A 20,322-nucleotide genomic window follows, 5' to 3' on the forward strand; every position below is an offset into this window, starting at 1 on the left:
TTATAAGTTGAGAGTTCTATTCGCCAGCGTGCCATCTTATCGTTCTTGATTTTACTTTTGTGTTTAGTACTGAACATGTAGGCTACAGGTTTCTGATCAGTGGGGGGGGCATGGCAAGATGGCGTAGAGTCTAGACGTGTAATCTCGACCTCTCTGGCCAGACTTTTAAGAACCTGTTTTTAACTCTTTGTTTTCAGGTTTAAATTTTTTTAAACTTAGTTTAAAGTATCAAGGAATTGTTATGGCTATTAATGGTAAAAAGATTAAACCTCAAGTACAGAAGAAACTACATTTTCGGAGTGTTGAAGATTTAGAGCCTAAACAGTCTGCTACAACTTCAGGTTTGCTTTCTTTCAAGCCTAAACCACAGAGATTGCCTGTGGGAGCTGAATAAATGACTACTACTCACCAGGAGAAGGACATCGCTGGAATTACCCATTCTCAGGAGGAAGGTGCGTGTGCCCCTGATGTGAATCCTGATTCTGGTAGCCTGCCGACTTTAACGAAGGGGGCACGCAAGAAGACGACTCCATTGCTTGAAATACCCCAGGATATACTCCAATCTGAATATTTTGGTCTTTTTTGTGAGTTTTTGAAGCAACAACAGGTTGCGGGGGGAGAACAGCGGCGGCCCCCTGAGGAAGTCGGGGTGCCTTCGCTGGGAGTCCAGACCCGCAGTAAAACTGTTAAACTGCCTGTTGTTCAGATGCAGCAGGAGCTGCAGTTACCTGGTTCTGCCACTACGTTAGAGAAAGGAGGGCTGAGCTTTTCTGAATTACAATGTAAACAGCTAAGCCTTATCATTCAGTCTATGCTGAATGAAATGTCTCAGAGGCTCAGTTTGGAACTGGATAAAGTTAAAATACGTGTGGAAGCATCTTGTGAGGATTTTAAACAATTTCAGGCTGCTTTTTTGAAATGTCAACAACAAGTGGCTTCTAATACAGAAAAAGTGTTGGAGGTGGAAGAATCCATTAAAGAATTGCGAGAACATGAGAGGGAATTAGAGAGGAAAGTAGATTATTTGGAGAATCAAAGTAGAAGGAATAATGTGAAAATTATTGGTTTGCCAGAAGGTATGGAAGGACAAGATCCTCTTCCTTTTTTTTAACCGAATGCATTCCACAAATACTGGGGCAGGAATTTTTCTCTGGAGGTCTGGTATTGGAAAGAGCTCATAGAGCCTTAAGAAGAAGACCTCTGCCTGGTCAACCACCGAGACCCATGATAATTTGATGTTTGAATTATTTGGACAGAGAAACGATACTTCGTCCAGCAGTGCAAAACGCGAGACAACGACAAGCTCCGTTAATGATTCAGAATAATAGGGTTTTGTCTATCCTGATTTGAGTCAAGAGGTTATTCAGTGTCGGCGTCGATTTAATCCAGTTAAAGAAGTTTTGTGGCGTAAAGGTTATAAGTCGACTTTTCGCTATCCGGCAGTGTTGAAGGTGTTTTGTGGAGACTTTCAATCTCGGATTTTTGAGAATGAGTGTGAAGCAATGAGTTTTTCTGACTCGTTGCCAGGTGTAAGAGGACAAAGACGTAGCCCACCATTGTCTCCTAAAGAAAAATCTGGTTGTTCTGGAAATGGAAGAAACTACAGAAATGGGAGAAATGGGAATGGAAAGAGTCCATTTCCTTGAAATGGGGTCACCGAGTCTGGAATTTCTTGGAAGAATAGAAGAACTTTTTTATTTTTATTTTCTTTATGTCATTATGACATCTTGTTATTCTTTGTTTGGCTGGGGAGGGAGAAATTTGCTCTATGTTCTACTAGTCATCAGCCACTGGTGGGTGATCCACACCCAACTTTTGTTTAGGGATTACTACCTTTTGGTAGTTTTTTGGTTTTTTTTTCTCTTTTTATCTTTTTTTTATTTTCATTTTATTTAGACTTTAATTTGTGGTTTCTTTTTCTCCTATTGGAGGGCCTATTTACGTTGACCTGCGTCTTTATATATTGATATTATTAGTTTTTAGTAATATCAGTGGATATGTCAAAGTTGAAGTTTGCTACTTTTAAGTTCGGGGATTAAACAGTCCGATTAAGCGTAAGCATATTTTTATCAAGTTCGATCTTTGGTAAAACATGTGTTCGGTAGAGGTAAGATTTTACCTGAAATGATTAAATTTGAGACTTTTGGCATAATGAGATGAAATATTGTTTAATAATGGAAAAAATTACATATGTTTTGCGGATAACTATAGTTTTGTTTAATTAATAGGTGGTTGTTATATTCAGAATATTTACATTTTGATTTATATTGACTAGATTTTAATATGTATGCTTTACTTTTCTTTATTTTTTTCTTTATGGCTCTCTTAGGAGAGTTGGCTGAAGGGGGGGGGTTCTTTCCTGTTTTTTTCTTTCTTTTTTCTAATATATATAAAATATAACATTCATGTTTTGTTTATTGTTATATATGTTACTTATTATCTGTATTTTGAATGAATAAATAAAATTTTTAAAAAAAGGTTTCTGATCAGTGACAAGAGTAAATTTTCTTCCGGCTAGAAAGTGTCTCCAGTAGCAAACAGCTTCAATAATAGCCTGGGCTTCTTTTTCAATGGCAGGATGTTTAAGTTCAGGTCCGCAAAATGTGCGGGAGAAGAATGCCACAGGTCTGCCCTTTTGATTAAGGGTTTCTGCCAAGGCACAATCTGAGGCATTAGTTTCCACTTGGAATGGGACATCCTCGTCAATTGACGAGATTGCAGCTTTGGCAATATCAGCTTTAATTCAGTCGAAAGCCTTCAAGGCCTTTGAAGAGAGAGGAAAAGATTTAGTGTCAAACAAAGGGCGTGCCTTCGTGGCGTAGTCCCGAACCCATTTGCAGTAGTAGGAAAAGAATCCCATACACCTTTGAAGGGCTTTTGCTGAGTTTGGGGGTGGTAACTCCTTAAGGGGGGGCCATTTTTTCCGGGTCGGGGCGGATTTCGCCCTGCGGACAATGTAGCCCAGAATGGGCAGCTCTGTCGCGTTGAACACACATTTGCCCTTGTTGAATGTAAGGTTGAGTTCTTTAGCTGTTGCTAAAAATTTCTTTAAATTGTTGTCGTGCTCAGCCTGTGTTTTCCCACAGATAGTGACATTATCCAGATAGGGAAACGTACCCTGTAACTCATGCGGCCTAACAATATGAAACACGGACACACTAATAGTGACACCAAAAGGTACCCTTTTAAACTGGTATAACCCCCCATCAGCCTCAAAAGCCATATAGGGCCATTCCCTTTTCTTAATAAGGATTTGGTGATAAGCTGCTTTGAGGTCGATAGTGGAGTACACTTTGTATTGCGCTATCTAATTAATAATTTCATTGATCCTTGGCAGGGGCTAGGCATCCAGGTTTGTGAATGGTTGATTGACTGGCTGTAGTCAATAGCCAGTTGTCTCTTAGTGTGATTTTTCACGACTACCACTTGGGCCTGCACGGACATTTACTAGGTTCAATTACTCCCTCTTTAAGCAGTCTCTGAGTCTCAGCTTTGATAAACTCACGATCCTCTTTGCTGTAAGAACGGCTCTTAGTGGCAATCGGCTGACACTCGGGATAAATCACTGAAAAGGGAAGGAGCTTCGATCTTTAATGCGGACAGACCGCAGTGACTAGCACGGGGGATGGTAAGTGTGGGTAGTGGCCCACCGAAATTTAACACTACACTGTTCATCTGAGATTGAATATCTAACCCCAGTAACACAGGGGCGCAGAGCTCTGGGGTAATAAAGAGCCACACATTAGCCAGGCAATGTCCCTGCAAATTTAACGTAACTTTACACTTTCCCCGTACAAGTTTTGTAAGTTCACTACAAGCCATCGATATCTTTCGGTTCACTGGATATCTCTGCAAATTTAAGGCTCTGGCAACTCTCTCATGGATGTAGCTGTCAGTACTTCCCGAGTCTATTAGACAATCAAGACTCTCACCATTCACCTCCTCCTTCATAGTCGACCGTTCCAGTCCGTACCATTCCCCCAAGCTTTGGAGTCAATTGAGCTATCACAGGGGATCTTACCTCTCCGTCACTTGAAGGCGATTCAGCCTGCTCGTCTGAAGATTTCCCCTTTTCACAGTTGTCTTCCATTCCTGCAGCTCCAGAATACATTTTCTTGGTTCTTCTCTTCTCCTTCTTATCAGTGGGAGTAATTTTCGCCTTACACGCTTTAGCGAAGTGGCCGAGTTTCCCACAATAGCTACAGGTAGCAAATCGAGCCAGGCACTTCTGTCTGGGGTGCCAGCTCTTATCACTGAAGTAGCATTTTTCAGGAGTTAGCTCTTTTCTTTCCTTCGGGGTTTCAGCACTCCTGGATGTTTCCTTTTTGGTTTCTAGCATTTCACTGGACCGCATGGCACTTCTCAGTGTTTTGGCTAGAGTGACTGCCCGGTCGTAGGTTAAGGGCTCCGTCTCCAGCAGCCTCTGTCGGATGTAACTGGAGTCAAACCCGTTGACAAAAGCATCCAGCTTCAAGGCATTGCGGTGTTGTTGCTCATTGACTGCCCTGACATCACATTTGTTTGCCAGTGAGTCGAGGGCCAGTGCATAGGTAGCATCACTTTCCCTGGGTTTCTGTCGTCTAGTCAGCAACTGGTGTCGAGCAAGCACCACATTCCATGGCGCCGCATAGTAAGCAGTCAGACGTTCCCGGGCTATAGCCAGAGTGGTAGCTCCTTGCGTTACGGCGAAAGGGACCTCACCCAGCAGAGAGTTCAGGTGGCCCCACTGTATCACCTCATCAACCACGTTGTTTTGAGCCATGTAGTAATCGAAACGAGCAATCCAGTGGTTGAAAATTTCTCTGGCCCTTGGGGCAAACTGGTCGATTATCAGCCGCTCTGGCTTGAGTGCTGCATCCATTTCTACTAATAAAATTGAAGTGTCAGTTGATGAAGTAGACAAAGACGATTTGGTCAAACAACAATCATGGCTTTTATTAGCAGAAACTCATGGTACAACAATGAAAGAAATAGGTGCATACACAGTTATACCCAAGGGGAGTGTCCTTAACAGTAGAGATAATGCAGTCAATGTTAGTACAGCAAGGCTCGCCAGAGGGGAGACAGGCAGTTTGGCAGACATTCACCACAGGGGGAAACCGGAGCCCCTGGGGAAACCCCATTCAGACACGAGAGAACGTTCAAACAGACAGCACGGGATTCAAAACCCGGTCCCGAACGATGGTGCTGCAAAGGTGTTGCACTAAACTATACACTAACTCTGCCACCCCCTGTGGCTAGTTTGAGTCAGCATCGGGTGCCAGGGTAAACTGGAACAAGAGTGAGCCAATGTTCTTTGGTAACTGGCCCGACATCTCCTTCACAGTCAGATCTGATTACCTGAAGGTGTTGAGGATCTGGTTGGAAGGGATGACACTATGGGTTTGAAAATACTTTAAATTGTTTTTTCCTTTTTTTTTGTAAATTACTTATTATGAATAAAATGTATTTTTAGGAAAAAGTAATTGTTTGCCTAGCTGCAAAGCCCACATCCCTTAAATAAATGCAAAATCACTGACCCCCCTCACGTCACCGTGGACCACCCCCGAAACAAACTCATGCAGTCTACCGAACCACAAGTTGAGAAATATTACCTTAGCCTTATGTTGCTGAGTTTCTGCGGCAATGGACAATAGTTACATAACAAGACGTTCAGTATCTCTACTGCTATTCCCTCCTCTTTCTCTCCCCTCCCTCCGCTCTAACGAGGACAGTTCCAATTACAGTCCAGCTCAACCCTTTCTCCTCCCAGCATAATGGAGTCGGTGCCCGTTTTCCTACTGAAACCCTGGACGCCAAAAGCCCGAATCTTCACCGTCTTCGCCTGCATGCTGGTTTGCCTGGCTGCGTTATGCGTCCTGCAGTTTAAACTATTTAAACATAAAAACAAAGACTTCTACTCGTTCCAAGTTCTGAATTCCAGGGGGAAGCTGGTCTCGCTGGAAAAATACAGAGGCAAAGTGAGTTGCATCAAAGCTTCGCTGCTTTGCATTTCTGAGCGCCTTCATCGCTTTTAATGGACAAGACAGTGCGTTTTCTTGCTGCGGTTATTATCAATCATGTTCATCCTAGACCCGTCCGAAAATGTCACTTTCTTTATAAATACGATTCATTTGGAAAGTTACTCTCTGAGTCGGCAGAGAGGGGACGAGTTGGCCAGGGTGTAGTTTTTGCATCGTTGGTGAGTGAGTTGGTCTGTGTTCCGTCCCTACAGGCATCTTTGGTTGTCAACGTGGCGAGTCAGTGCGAATACACGGAAAAGAATTACCGAGGCCTGCAGCAGCTGCAGAGGGAGCTCGGGCCCATGCACTTCAACGTCCTTGCATTCCCCTGTCACCAGTTCGGGAAATCCGAGCCCGGCACCAATTCCCAAATCGACAGCTTTGCCAAATCGACCTTCGGAGCCACTTTCCCCATTTTCGGCAAGATCAGAGTTCTGGGGAACGAGAGTGAGCCGGCGTTCCGCTATCTCGTGGGTAAGATCACTGTCGCCGTTCTCTTTCGTTAAACTTGTCTTAACCTGTGTCTGTAACTAAGTTGACTAAAATGTAAAGACGGCTTAACTATTCGTTTCCGTCATTTGCCCTGTGAAAGTAACTAATTAAACGTTCAACTGTTTCTCCTTTAGATATTTTTTCTGGATGAACCAGTGCCAAATCAATGCTTTTAACCTCTGTTTTGTAGACATCACCCCCTCCCCTTCTCATTGATAAATCTCCCCCATCAAACAACCCCTCCCCGACCGTGTCCCGGCCTGAATTCTTGCCTTTGGCTATTCTGCCAAGTTTTTCACACCCAAAAACCCAATAAAACTCGCAACCTGGCAAGTGCACAGTGTTAAGAACGATCCAGGGTTTCTGTTGGAAAAGAGGTGCTGAGTCTATTGTAAAAATTGAACCTTAATGGAGGAACTTGGTGGCCCGGGCCAGGTGTGTCGAGGTTGACGTTTCAGATCAAGGATCTGGCTCAGGACATGGAGTGAAAAGAGGGGATAATCAAAATCGACTATCCCTTTGTGTTCACGGGTATTGCTTGGCCTTGTTTCTCTGGCAATTTGATTTTAGCTTACAGTTGCAGCATCTGTTGTCACTTGTGTCTCCACTGGCTCTATTCTGCTGGGGGAGAAGGAAGGGATTGAGCTGGGTTGTTTACAGAACTGTCCTAGTGGGAAGGGAAGAGGGACAGTAGATGGTTCCATCTACTCAAGATTCTACTCTCACAGCTTTTCTCAATTGTTCTGGTGAAAAGAATGGTGAAAACGTTATTACTTTCTCCACAGGTTCTGCCTAACCTGCTAAGTGTTTTCAATATTTTATCCTGTTGTGCATTTTTAAGCAAAAATGCACTTTTGTCTTTGTATTGATGACTTTGACAAGGGTCAACATAGGTGTAGGGAAGGGAAATCCTGTATGTCTAATGAAATGGGGTTCTATGATTGTGTAAAGGGGAGCTTGTGGAAAGGAATGTATTCCGATTTTCAGGCAGCTTTTCATAAAGTCCCTCTGAGAAATATATGAAAGAATGGGTAATGCACAAATATCATGGAAATTAAAATAAAGAATGGGAATAAAAGACCTTTCCCACAAGTGGGATATAATAAAGATTAGTGTTTGGGCTCCAGCTATTCAGAATCTGGATCACGTGGGTAAGGGAACCAAGTGTTCTATTGCCCTTTTTTTTTTAAATGCTGGAAACATTCTGCATGTCAAGCAAGATATATGGAGAGAGCAAAACAGAATTAATATTTTAAGTGAAAGATTCTTTACAGCATTTTCTGTTTTATTTTGAATTTGAAACACCTGTAGCTCCTTGGTTATTTCTGTGTTTATTGCTGATACAAAACTAGATGGAATTATGAACAGGGAGGAAGATGAAAATGGCTTCAGCGGGATGTGGAAAAATAGTATAGTCAGCAAGAACATGATCAATGAACAAAATTTATCCACTTCAATTGCATGAAGTAGAAAAACTGAAGTTATACAGCAGTCAATGAAAAACAACATGACATAGAAAGCAATTAGAAAGGTGTTTTAGCCTTAATTAGGAGTAAATTTAAGTACATTTTTCTGAATTGAGTACACTTTGCTATTTGAATTGTTTACAGTTTGCCCACATAGAATAGCATAAATGGCAAACTGGGATATTGAACATAATCCTTTTATAACCTTCTAATGTGGTTCATTACTGCTGTAACTTAATAATACTAACTGCAACCTATAATTTTTTTCCCTCCTCCCATCAAGAAAACTTGAGAGTGCAAAATTGCACTCCAACAGGCTTAAAAGGCAGTTTCTTCTCATAGTCGTCAGGCTCCTGAATGATCCCTAGAACGGTACTCTCAGGCTACCCTTGCTATGTTCTAGTTGATTTTTTTTTTAATTGTATCTCTATACCCCTGGTATGTTAACATTACATTGGTCTTAGTTGACATCTTAGACTGCTCACAAAAGAACAATTCTCACTCTACCAGGTGTATGGGACAAATAAATTTCAAAATTAACCACGTGAACTACTTTTTTTTTGCTATATCAAACCACATTTTTGAGATTCACTTCAAGAACCCTTGGTGCTACATTCAAGTTAGTCCATAGACAGAGAAGCAGAAACAGGCTATTCAATCCATCAACTCTGCCCTGCCATTTAATCATAAACTGATGCATTTTCCCACTTAACCCCACTGCCCAGCCTTCTTCCCATATGCTTTGATCCTCTGATTAATCAATAGCCCAGCAACCTCTGCCTTAAATACACTCAATGACTTAGCCACCACAACTGCCTGTGGCATCAAATTCCATAGATTTACCACCCTCTGGCTAAAGACATTTGTCCACATCTCTTTTCCAAGCAGATGCCCTTCAATCCTCGAGTTTTGCCCTCTTGGCCTAGGCTCTCCCACCATGGGGAACAACCTTTCTATCTCTCTCCATTCCTTTCAACATTCAAAATGTTTCAGTGAGAACATTTGATACATGTTCTGATTGTTTCAATGAGAAACAAAAGTGCTGGAAACATGTCAAACAGGATAAATTGAGAGAGCAAAACAGAATTAATGTTTCAAGTGAAAGATTCTCCTAAATCTTGCAGGATTTTCCTTCCATTCTCTAAAACTATAACAAATACAGTTAAGAGCCAAGAGCTGTCAAACACTCATCATATAACTCTTTTGTTCCCGGAATCATCCTTGTGAACCTCCTCTGAACGCTTTCCAACATCAGCAATCCTTTCTTAAATGAGAAACACAAATTGCTCATAATACTCCAAGTGAAGTCTCAGCAGTGCCTTAGTATCACATCCCTGCTCTTGTATTCTATTCCTTTTGAAATTAATGCCAGCATTGCATTTGCCTTCTTCACCAATGGCTTAATGCATGCAGTAGAGATGAAAATGGGTAGACATTTATGTGGGGCAGGATTATGGTTTTGGTATCTAATGAGAAATGTATAGATGTTCCTGGGAGTTTAAGTGTGACATTGCTCTCTGTAAGGAGTTTCTACATACACCCCGTGCCTGCGCAGGTTTCCTCCCACCATTCTAAACATACCAGGGGTGTAGGTTAATGGGATGTAAATTGGGAAGCACGGACTTGTGGACTGAAATGGCCTGTTACCATACTGTATGTCTAAATTTACATTTAACCACACTACAATTACAGCACGGAAACAGGCCATCTTGGCCCTTCTAGTCCCACCTACCTGCACCCTACCCATAACCCTCCATTCCCCTCCCATCCATATACCTATCCAATTTTTCCTTAAATGAAAAAATGGACCCTGCCACCATTACTTTTCCCAGAAACTTATTCCACACAGCCACCACTCTGAGTGAAGAGTTCTCCTTCATGTTATTTCTAAAGTTTTGCTCCTTAACTCTCAACTCATGATCTCTTGTTTACATCTCTCCTACCCTCGAGGGAAAAAGTCTATCCACATCAACTCTATCCCCCTCATAATCTTAAATACTTCTATCAAATCCTCCCTCAAACTTCTAGGCTCCAAGGAATAAAGACCTAATCTGCTCAATCTTACTTTGTAATGTAGATTTTGAAACCCAGGTAACATTTTCGTAAATCTTCTCTGCACTCTCTCTACCATGTTGATAGCCTTCCTATAATTTGGTGACCAGAACTGCACACAGTATTCCAAATTTGGCCTCACCAATGCCTTGAACAGTCTCAACACCTCCTCCCAACTCTTGTACTCTATCCTTGATTTATAAAGGCCAGCATACGAAAAGCCTTCTTCACCACCCTATCCACTTGAGATTCTACCTTCAGGGAACAATGAACCATTGTCCTGAGATCTTTTTGCTCCACTGCATTCAGCAATGCTCACCCATTTACTATGTTTGTGCACTTCACACTTTTCAGTATTAAACTCCATCTGCCATCTTTCAACCCACTCTTCTAAGTAATCCAAATCCTTTTGCAATCTTTGAAAACCTTTATTATCCACAATTCCACCTATTTTAGTATCATCTACATATTTACTTACCAAATTTACCACCCCAGCATCCAGATAATGAATGTAAATGACAAACAGCAGGGAACCCAATACAGAACCCTAAGGCACACCGCTTGTTACTGGTCTCCAGCCTGACAAACAGTCATCCACTACGACTCTCTGGCATCTCCCTTCCAGCCACTGTTGAATCCATTTCACTATCTTAAAGTTAATACCTAGCGCTTGAACCTTCCTAACTTACCTTATCGAAGGCCTTACTGAAGTCCATATAGACAACATCCACGGCTCTCCCCTCATCAACATTCCTAGTCACCTCTTCAAAAAGTTCAACATTGGTCAAACATGACCTTCCACGCACAAACCCATGTTGAGTATTCCTGATCAGACCTTGTCTCCAGATACTTGTATATATTATCTCTAAGAACACTTTCCATGAACTTAACCTACCACAGACATCAAACTTAAAGTCCTTGAACCCTTTTTAAACAAAAGAACCACATTAGCAATACACCAATCCTCCGGAACTATACCCGTCTCTAACGACATTTGAAAAATCACTGTCAGAGCCGTTGCTATTTCCTCACTAACTTCTCTCAAAGTCCTGGGGAAATATAAAATTTAAACATGCAAGTTTACCTCCAGACTATCCTGCATGAGGACCCTAGCTCCCTTTGCATCTGGGCATTTCCAATTTTCTCCTATTATGAGCTCCCATTTTAGTAAAATGGGATTATCACTGTTAGGGATACCATAGACAGGAGTGACTGAGGGAAGGTTTGTCACAGTCTGTTCCAGAATTCGATATATTTCCAAAGACATTGTGATTTTGGAAAGGGGGAACCATTTTGACTGCTGAAGAGAAAGCGCTCTTGTGGCCAGCCATTTTTGTGGAATTCAGACCAAAGTATGCTCTGTGAATGACTTGACCTTTTTGGTGGATTGACCTGTGCCAGGAGGGTCTTTTTGGGAAGCAAAGTTTTTCATTTTTATTGTGACTAACAGTGGAGGTCACTTGGAGAGACAAATGTCAAGGATTTGGAAGCTTCGTAGAGGCCACTCAGATTGAGACATTTCTTCAGAAGCAATGCAATAAGAATTTGTAAGTGTGTAGCAGCAACAACTCCAGTCTTCCCATCAGTTCAACATTAATTCTGAGCACCAAATTTCAACGGCCTACACTTCAGTAGTTGGGAAGATGTTAAGAGTTTATTGAGGTTACGGAGTACTTTGAGGCACATGATAAGATAGGCCAAACGCAGCACAGTATCCTTGAGGGAAATTTTGCTTGACAAACCTATTGGAATTCTTTGAAGAAGTGACAAGCAGGCTGGATAAAGGAGATGTAGTGGATGTTGCATATTTGGATTTTCAGAAGGCTTTTGTCAAAATGCTGCACATGAGGCTACTTCACAAGACAAGAGCACATAGTTTAACAGGAAACATATTAGCAAAGGTAGAGAATTGGCTGATTGGCAGGAAGCAGAGAGTTGGAATACAGGTATCATATTTTGGTTTGCTGCCAGTTGCTTATGGTGTACAACAGGAGTTTGTGTTCTTTAGATTATGGAATGAATGGCTTTGTGGCCAAGTTTTCAGATGATATGTAGGTAGGTGGAGGTGCAGGTAGTGTTGATGAAACTGAGAGGTTACAGAAGGACTTAGACAGATTAAGAGAATGGGGAGAGAAGGGGCAAATGAAATATAGGTATATGTCAGAAAATGTATGGTCATGCACTTTGGTAGATAAATAAATGGGCATAATATTTGCTAAGTAGGGAGTGTTACGAACTAAGCGTAGTGAGCTGCAATAGACAATGAACCAGACAGTGTTTAATTTTAAAACATTAATTTTATTTCTAACACTTAAACTATAGTTTTAACTTTTAAACTACACTATCCCCAGGTATTGTGTGCACGTGTTATACCCAAATCATTACAGTCCAATAAAATTAGTGTTTTAAAATTAAACACTGTCTGGTTCATTGTCTATATTTTCCTCCCATCACTTTGTACAGATGTCCTCTGGTGTTTGCTACTTCCACCCAGGGAAAGAGGTGCTGATGGTGTACCTTATCTATTTCTCATTATCTTGCTGACCTCCATTAAGTAACTCTCATCAGTCTAAAGAGTAAAGCCCAATCTCTGCTAACCTTGCCTCACAAGACATATTTTCCAATCCAGGCAACATCCTGGTACCCTCTGTACCCTCTCCATAGCTTCCACATCTTTCCTGTAATGAAGTGATCAGAACTGGACTCACCAGAGATTTATAGAGCTCATGACTTCTGAACTCAATTACTCGATTAATGAAACTCAGCATACCGTAGGCCGCCTTTACTGTCCAATCAACCTGCGCAGCGATCTTGAGAGATGTATGGATTTGGAACCCAAGGTCCCTCTGTTCTTCTGCACTGTTAAGTATCTTACCATTAACCATGTACCTTGCCTTCAAGTTTGACCTTCCAAAATGCTTCACCTCACACTTATCCAGATTGAAATCCATCTGCAACCTTTCCTTCCAAATCTGGATCCTGTCTATAACCTGTTGTACCTATGACAGCCTTCAACACTATCTATACCACCATCTGTAGACTTACTGACCCATCCACCAGCATCTTCATCCAGGTCATTTATAAAAATCACAAAGAGCAGGGGTACCAGAACAGATCCCTGAAGAACTCCGCTTGTCACTGACCATCAGGCAGAATACTTTCATTTTTTTATTTTTCACATTGCGAACCATATCAATCAAAATACATACAAACATTTCCCTCTTAAATATACACAGTGGCATTTTTCCCCCTACCTTCCCTTCCCCCCTTTCCACCCCCCTCCAAACCCATTAAACATTCAACATATACAATACAATAAAACTATTAAACAATGTCATCACACAATGAAAATAAACAAGAAAATTGTGCATTCTACTTTTACACACTGGATCAAGTAATTTTGTCTTCTTATCATTTTAGGGGGTGGAGGTCCGAGGCAAGTCCTCTCTGTTGCGTTCCATGTACGGTTCCCAAATTTGTTCAAATAATGTGACTTTATTTTTTTTATATTTATTTTTTCCAATGGAATATATTTATTCATTTCCATGCACCATTGCTGTACTCTCAGACTCTCTTCTGATTTCCAAGTTGACATTATACATTTTTTTGCTACAGCTAAGGCTATCATAATAAATCTTTTTTGCGCTTCATCCAGTTTGAGGCCTAATTCTTTACTTCTTATATTACTTAGAAAAAAGATCTCTAGATTTTTTTGGTATGTTGGTTTTTGTGATTTTATTTAATACCTGATTTAGATCTTCCCAAAACTTTTTCACTTTCTCACATGCCCAAATTGCATGGACTGTTGTTCCCGTTTCCTTCTTACAGCAAAAACATCTATCTGATAATGTTGGATCCCATTTATTTAACTTTTGGGGCGTGATATATAACCTGTGTAACCAATTATATTGTATCATGCATAATCTTGTGTTTATTATATTCTTAATAGTTCCAGAGCATAACTTTTCCCATATATCATTTTTTATCTTTATGTTTAAATCTTTTTCCCACTCTTGTTTGGGTTTATAGCTTATTTCATCATTTACCTTATCTTGCAGCTTGATGTATATGTTTGTTATAAATCTTTTTATTATCATTGTTTCTGTAATCACATATTCAAAGCTCCTTCCTTCTGGTAATCTCAGTCTGCTTCCCAATTTGTTCTTTAAGTAGGCTTTCAGTTGATGGTATGCAAACATTGTACCATGAGTTATTCCATATTTGTACTTCATTTGTTCAAATGTTAATAAATTATTTCCCAAAAAACAATTTTCTATTCATTTAATTCCTTTTCTCTCCCATTCTCTAAAGGAAAGGTTATCTATTGTAAAAGGGATTAGCTGATTTTGCGTCAATAATAATTTTGGTAGTTGGTAATTTTTTTTCCTTTCTAAGTGAATCTTCTTCCATATATTGGGTAAATGATGCAATACTGGTGAGCTTTTATATTGCATCAGCTTTTCATCCCACTGAAAGTATATGTTCCGGTACCTTCTCCCCTATTTTATCTAGCTCTATCTTAGTCCAATCTGCTTTTTCCCTTGTCTGATAAAAATATGATAAATACATTAATTGTGCTGCTCTATAATAATTTTTGAAGTTTGGTAACTGCAAACCACCTTGGTTGTATCTCTCTGTTAATTTATCTAATGCTATCCTCAGTTTCCCCCCCTTTCCATAAAAATTTCCTTATTATTCTCTTTAGTTCATTAAAGAATTTCTCTGTTAAGGGAATTGGTAACGATTGAAATAAGTATTGTATCCTTGGGAAGACATTCATTTTAATGCAATTTACCCTCCCTATCAATGTTAGTGGCAATTCTTTTCAATGTTCTAAGTCTTCCTGTAATTTCTTCATTAATGGCTGATAATTTAATTTGTATAGGTGTCTTAAATATTATCTAATCTAATACCTAGGTATCGGATTGCTTGTGTTTGCCATTTAAATGATGATTCTTTTTTAAATTCTGTATAATCCATGTTACTCATTGGCATCACTTCACTTTTATTTGCTTTGATCTTGTACCTCGATATTTCTCCATATTCCTTCAATTTCTTATGTAGTTCTTTTAATGATATTTCTGGTTCTGTTAAGTATACTATGATGTCATCTGCAAGTAAATTAATTTTATACTCCTTCTCCTTTATTTTTATCCCTTTTATTTTATTTTCTCTTCTTATCAGTTCTGCCAATGGTTGTATTGCTAAAGCGAACAGTGAGGGAGATAATGGGCCTAGTTGACCTACTTAACTTAAATTGGTTTGATACATATCCATTTACTGTTACCTTCGCCAATGGTCCATTATATAATGCTTTAATCCAATTAATATATTTTTCTGGTAGGTTAAACCTCTGTAATACTTTGAATAAATAATTCCATTCTACCTTGTCAAAGGCATTTATCTGAATCTAAAGCAACAGCCAATGTTGGCTTCTTATTTCCTTGAACTGCATGAATTAGATTAATAAATTTACAGACATTATCTGCTGTTCGTCTTTTCTTAATAAATCCAGTTTGATCTTGTTTTACTATTTTTGGTACATAGTCGGCCCATCTGTTTGCTAATAATTTTGCTATTATCTTATAATCTGAATTAAGATGCAAGGATCGACAATGAGATAGACAACAGACTCGCCAAGGCAAATAGCGCCTTTGGAAGACTACACAAAAGAGTCTGGAAAAACAACCAACTGAAAAACCTCACAAAGATAAGCGTATACAGAGCCGTTGTCATACCCACACTCCTGTTCGGCTCCGAATCATGGGTCCTCTACCGGCACCACCTACGGCTCCTAGAACGCTTCCACCAGCGTTGTCTCCGCTCCATCCTCAACATCCATTGGAGCGCTCACACCCCTAACGTCGAGGTACTCGAGATGGCAGAGGTCGACAGCATCGAGTCCACGCTGCTGAAGATCCAGCTGAGCTGGATGGGTCACGTCTCCAGAATGGAGGACCATCGCCTTCCCAAGATCGTATTATATGGCGAGCTCTCCACTGGCCACCGTGACAGAGGTGCACCAAAGAAAAGGTACAAGGACTGCCTAAAGAAATCTCTTGGTGCCTGCCACATTGACCACCGCCAGTGGGCTGATAACGCCTCAAACCGTGCATCTTGGCGCCTCACAGTTTGGCGGGCAGCAGCCTCCTTTGAAGAAGACCGCAGAGCCTACCTCACTGACAAAAGGCAAAGGAGGAAAAACCCAACACCCAACCCCAACCAACCAATTTTCCCTTGCAACCGCTGCAATCGTGTCTGCCTGTCCCGCATCGGACTGGTCAGCCACAAACGAGCCTGCAGCTGACGTGGACTTTTTACCCCCTCCATAAATCTTCGTCCGCGAAGCCAAGCCAAAGAAAGAAAAAGAATTAAGTAGAGATATTAGTCTATAGGATGCTGGTATCAGTGGATCCTTCCCCGTCTTTGGTATTATTGTAATTATTGCTGTCTTACATGAATCTGGCAAGTTTTGTGTTTCTTCTATCTGGTTCATTACTTCCAGGAGAGGAGGAATTAATAATTCTTTAAATGTTTTATAGAATTCTATTGGGAATCCATCCTCTCCAAGCGTTTTATTGTTCAGCAGCTTTTTTAATATATCTTGTATTTCCTCTATTTCAAATGGTTTTATCAATTTGTTTTGCTCCTCTTCTTACAATTTCAGCAGTTCAATTTTAGCTAAAAAGTCTTCTATTTTATCATCTTTCCCCTCATTCTCAGTTTGGTATAATTGTTTATAAAATTCCTTAAAATTCTCATTAATCTCCATTGGATTATATGTAATTTGTTTGTCCTTTTTCCTTGATGCAAATACAATTTTTTCAGCTTGTTCTGTTTTAACTTGCCAGGCTAATATTTTGTGTGATTTTTCTCCTAGCTCATAATACTTTTTCTTTATTTTCATTATGTTCTTCTCCACCTTGTATGTTTGTAATGTTTCATATTTTAATTTATTGTCTGCCAATTCTCTTCTTTTTGTTATATCTTCCCTTGTTGCTAGTTCTTTTTCTGTACTTACTATCTCCCTTCCAACTGTTCTTTATCCTGATTTTAGTCCTTTTTCATCTTAGTTACATAACTTATTATCTGCCCTCTAATGAAAGCTTTCATTGCATTCCATAATATTAATTTGTCTTTCACTGATTCTGCATTTATTTCAAGGTACATTTTAATTTGGCATTTAATAAATTCTCTAAATTCCTGTCTTTTAAGTAGCATGGAGTTTAATCTCCATCTATATGTTCTTGGTGGGATGTCCTCCAGGTCTATTGCTAATAACAGGGGTGAGTGATCAGATAGCAATCTAGCTTTATATTCAGTTTTCCTAACTCTCACTTGAATATGGGGCTGACAACAAAAACATATCAATCCTTGAGTATGTCTTATGCCTTCTTGAATAATATGAGTATTCTTTCTCCCTTGGGTGCTGCCTCCTCCATAAGTTTTATTTCCTGCATTGATTTCACCATAAATTTGACCACTTTATTCTTTTTGCTAGTCTTTTGTCCAGTTTTATCCAACATTGGGTCCAAATTAAGGTTAAAATCCACTCCTATCAATATATTCCCCTGCATATCTACAATCTTCAAAAAAAATCTTGCATAAACTTTTGATCCTCTTCATTAGGTGCATATATATTGATCAAATTCCAAAATTCTAAATATATCTGACACTTTATCATTATGTACCTCCCTGCTGGATCTATTATTTCCTCCTCTATTTTGATTGGTACATTTTTATTTATTAATATAACTACACCTCTGGCTTTTGAATTATATGATGCTGCCGCTACGTGCCCTACCCAGTCTCTCCTTAATTTATTATGTTCCACTTCAGTTAGATGCGTTTCCTGCACAAATGCTATGTCTATTTTTTCTTTTTTCAGGAAATTTAATAGCCTTTTTCCTTTAATTTGGTTATGTATTCCATTAATATTTATAGTCATATAAATGGCAATCTCATATTCTGTTTACACCTCATTTCCACTTCCTCACCACCATCTTCCTCCTTTTCCCCATTTTCATCTCTCAGTTTTCCCTTTTTGAACTCAATGTATGACAACACATCTAAAACATAAAATACTTCAACAACTCCCACATCTAAAATTCCCTTAACCCCAAATGAAACCCCCCCCCCCTCTCTGAGCTGCCCTTGTCCCTTGCCGGGCAACCACAACTCCCCTCTCCACTTGGATTGCAAACCCGCTCACAAGTGTCAACTGATTTCTCAGTGACTGTTATTCTCTCCCACCCAACCCCCTCCAAAAAAACTTTTATCTTCACATATAACAAAGCTCACCCTCTTTTTTTCCCCCCTTACTTCCTTTCTTCCCTTTTCTTTCCCTTCTTTAGTTCCTATTTATACATTATTTTTACATCTTTATATCTAGTTTGTCGTTGTTCTTCATTCTTATTACATCTCTTCATCTCTCCTTCTGTCCTGCACGCGTTCTGCAAATTTTCGTGCTTTCTCCGGATCCGAGAACAGTCTGTTTTGCTCCCCCAGGATAAATATTTTAAGCACAGCTGGATATCTTAACATAAATTTATAGTCTTTTTTCCATAGGATCGATTTTGCTGTGTTAAACTCCTTCCTCTTCTTTAGTAGTACAAAATTTATGTCTGGGTAAAAAAATATTTTTTGACCCTTGTATTCCAATGGTTTTTTATCTTCTCTAATTTTATTCCTTTCCCTCTCCAGTATATTATCTCTTGTCGTGTATCTCAGAAATTTTACTAAAACGGATCTTGGTTTTTGTTGTGCCTGTGGTTTTGGGGCTACTGTTCTGTGTGCCCTTTCTATTTCCATTCCTTCCTCCATTTCTGTCGTTCCCAGGACCTTTGGGATCCATTCTTTTATAAATTCCTTCATATCTGTGCCTTCTTCATCTTCCTTCCGTCCCACTATCTTTATGTTGTTTCGCCCTCTATAATTTTCCATTATATCAGTTTTCTGAGCTAACAACTCCTGTGACTCTAACTTTTTTATCACTTTCTTCCAATTTTCTTCTTCATTCACTTCCATTTCTACAGCCATTTCTCGTTCTTCCACATTTTCTAATATTTTCCCTATTTCTGTCATGACCACCTCTATTCTATTCACTTTTTCTTCTGTACTTTTCATTTTTCTTTTCATTTCACTAAATTCTTTTAATGCTCTCATTTGTTCTTGAAATTTTTTTTAATCTCTATACTGTCCATCTATTTTACCTTTCCCTGTGAAGATCTTAGTCTTCTTCTTCCTCTTCTTCTGTGTCTGTACCTGTGTTTGTGTCTTCTACTTCTCTTTCTTGTATCAGTGTCTCTTCTGACTTTCTTGTTCAGCTGCTTGCCTCATTCTGCTGGGTGTTTTTTTGCATGGCTTCTTGCTGTTGGTCCTCTTCTTCTGGGCTAGTTATCTGTTGGGCCTCCTTTTGCTGTTCTTCTTTCCTATCACTCCCTTTCCTGTCGTTTTCCTGTTCTTCCAGCTGAGATCCCTGATGTCGGGCGTCTCTCAGCTGGTCACGCTGTGTTAGTTCGCTCCTCAGCTAGGCCCCCCTCCCGTCTGTGTTTTCTTTTTCCTTAGTTTGCGCACTTATGTTTGGCTCAGAGAGCCATTTTTGCAGTCCAGCGGTCGGGAGCTCACAACTCTGCGGAGTCGTCACCAACCTTGGGGAGTGGGCTCTTTTCTCCACGACGGCACCCTGTTTCTTCATGCAGGTAAGGCCTTCTCCTTTCTCTTCCAGTGTCTTTTCTTCTTTTTTTCCCCATTGTTTTTTCCTTTTACTTCTTGGGTGCCATTTTCTTTCTTTTCTCCACAACTTTATCTTTTATTTGTCATGTTTTGTGTTTCTTGAACTTTGTGTTTTCTTCACTTTATTTCTTCTTTTCTGGAGAGGGCTGGTATTCTCCTACCAGCCACTACTCCATCACGTGACTCCACCCCAGGCAGAATACTTTCTGTCCACTACTCTGCTTTCTATAGGCAGGCCAATTCTGTAGAGACAAAGTTCCATGGATACTATGCTTCATGACTTTCTGAGTGAGTCTACCATGGGGTACCTTGCCATATACCTTACTAACATCCATATGCACCACATCTACTGCCCTACCTTCATCAATTTCTATTGTTACAAAGTTTTTTTGTATTTAGGGTCTGTTGCAATTGGAGTGATAGTAATTGAAGTTTATCACATAATTTGTAAGTACTGAGAAAAATATTCAAAAGAAATAAAACACTGACAAGCATTTATTTATTTTACAATGTATATTCCAAAGTTATTCATCTACTCTTGAAACATATTAGTTCAGAAGTGATGCAAGGACATC

The 20,322-nt window shown here is 39.9% G+C and overlaps 2 protein-coding genes across 4 annotated transcripts in view; one reads left to right on the top strand and one right to left on the bottom strand.

Annotated features, from left to right (window-relative positions):
• LOC138756689 (uncharacterized) overlaps positions 1-4,111 on the bottom strand; it is a 45,971-nt gene extending 41,860 nt beyond the window's left edge. Inside the window, exon 1 of the mRNA XM_069923076.1 lies at positions 4,022-4,111. Coding sequence (XP_069779177.1) covers positions 4,022-4,111 — 90 coding nt within the window. The remainder of the gene's footprint in view (positions 1-4,021) is intronic.
• Positions 4,112-5,638: 1,527 nt separating this feature from the next.
• The window catches only part of gpx8 (glutathione peroxidase 8 (putative)), a 76,082-nt gene continuing 61,398 nt past the window's right edge, over positions 5,639-20,322 (top strand). For 2 of the 3 annotated variants that reach the window (XR_011353489.1, XM_069924355.1), the window contains exons 1-2: positions 5,639-5,960; positions 6,215-6,476. Coding sequence is in view for 2 of the 3 variants with exons in the window: in XM_069924355.1 (XP_069780456.1) it covers positions 5,757-5,960; positions 6,215-6,476 (466 nt within the window). In the remaining variant the exon portion in view is untranslated. The remainder of the gene's footprint in view (positions 5,961-6,214; positions 6,477-20,322) is intronic. The other variant, XM_069924354.1, reaches the window with a different exon arrangement.

This window comes from Narcine bancroftii, chromosome 3 (assembly GCF_036971445.1).
Source record: "Narcine bancroftii isolate sNarBan1 chromosome 3, sNarBan1.hap1, whole genome shotgun sequence".
In the NCBI taxonomy this organism is placed as follows: Eukaryota; Metazoa; Chordata; class Chondrichthyes; order Torpediniformes; family Narcinidae; genus Narcine; species Narcine bancroftii.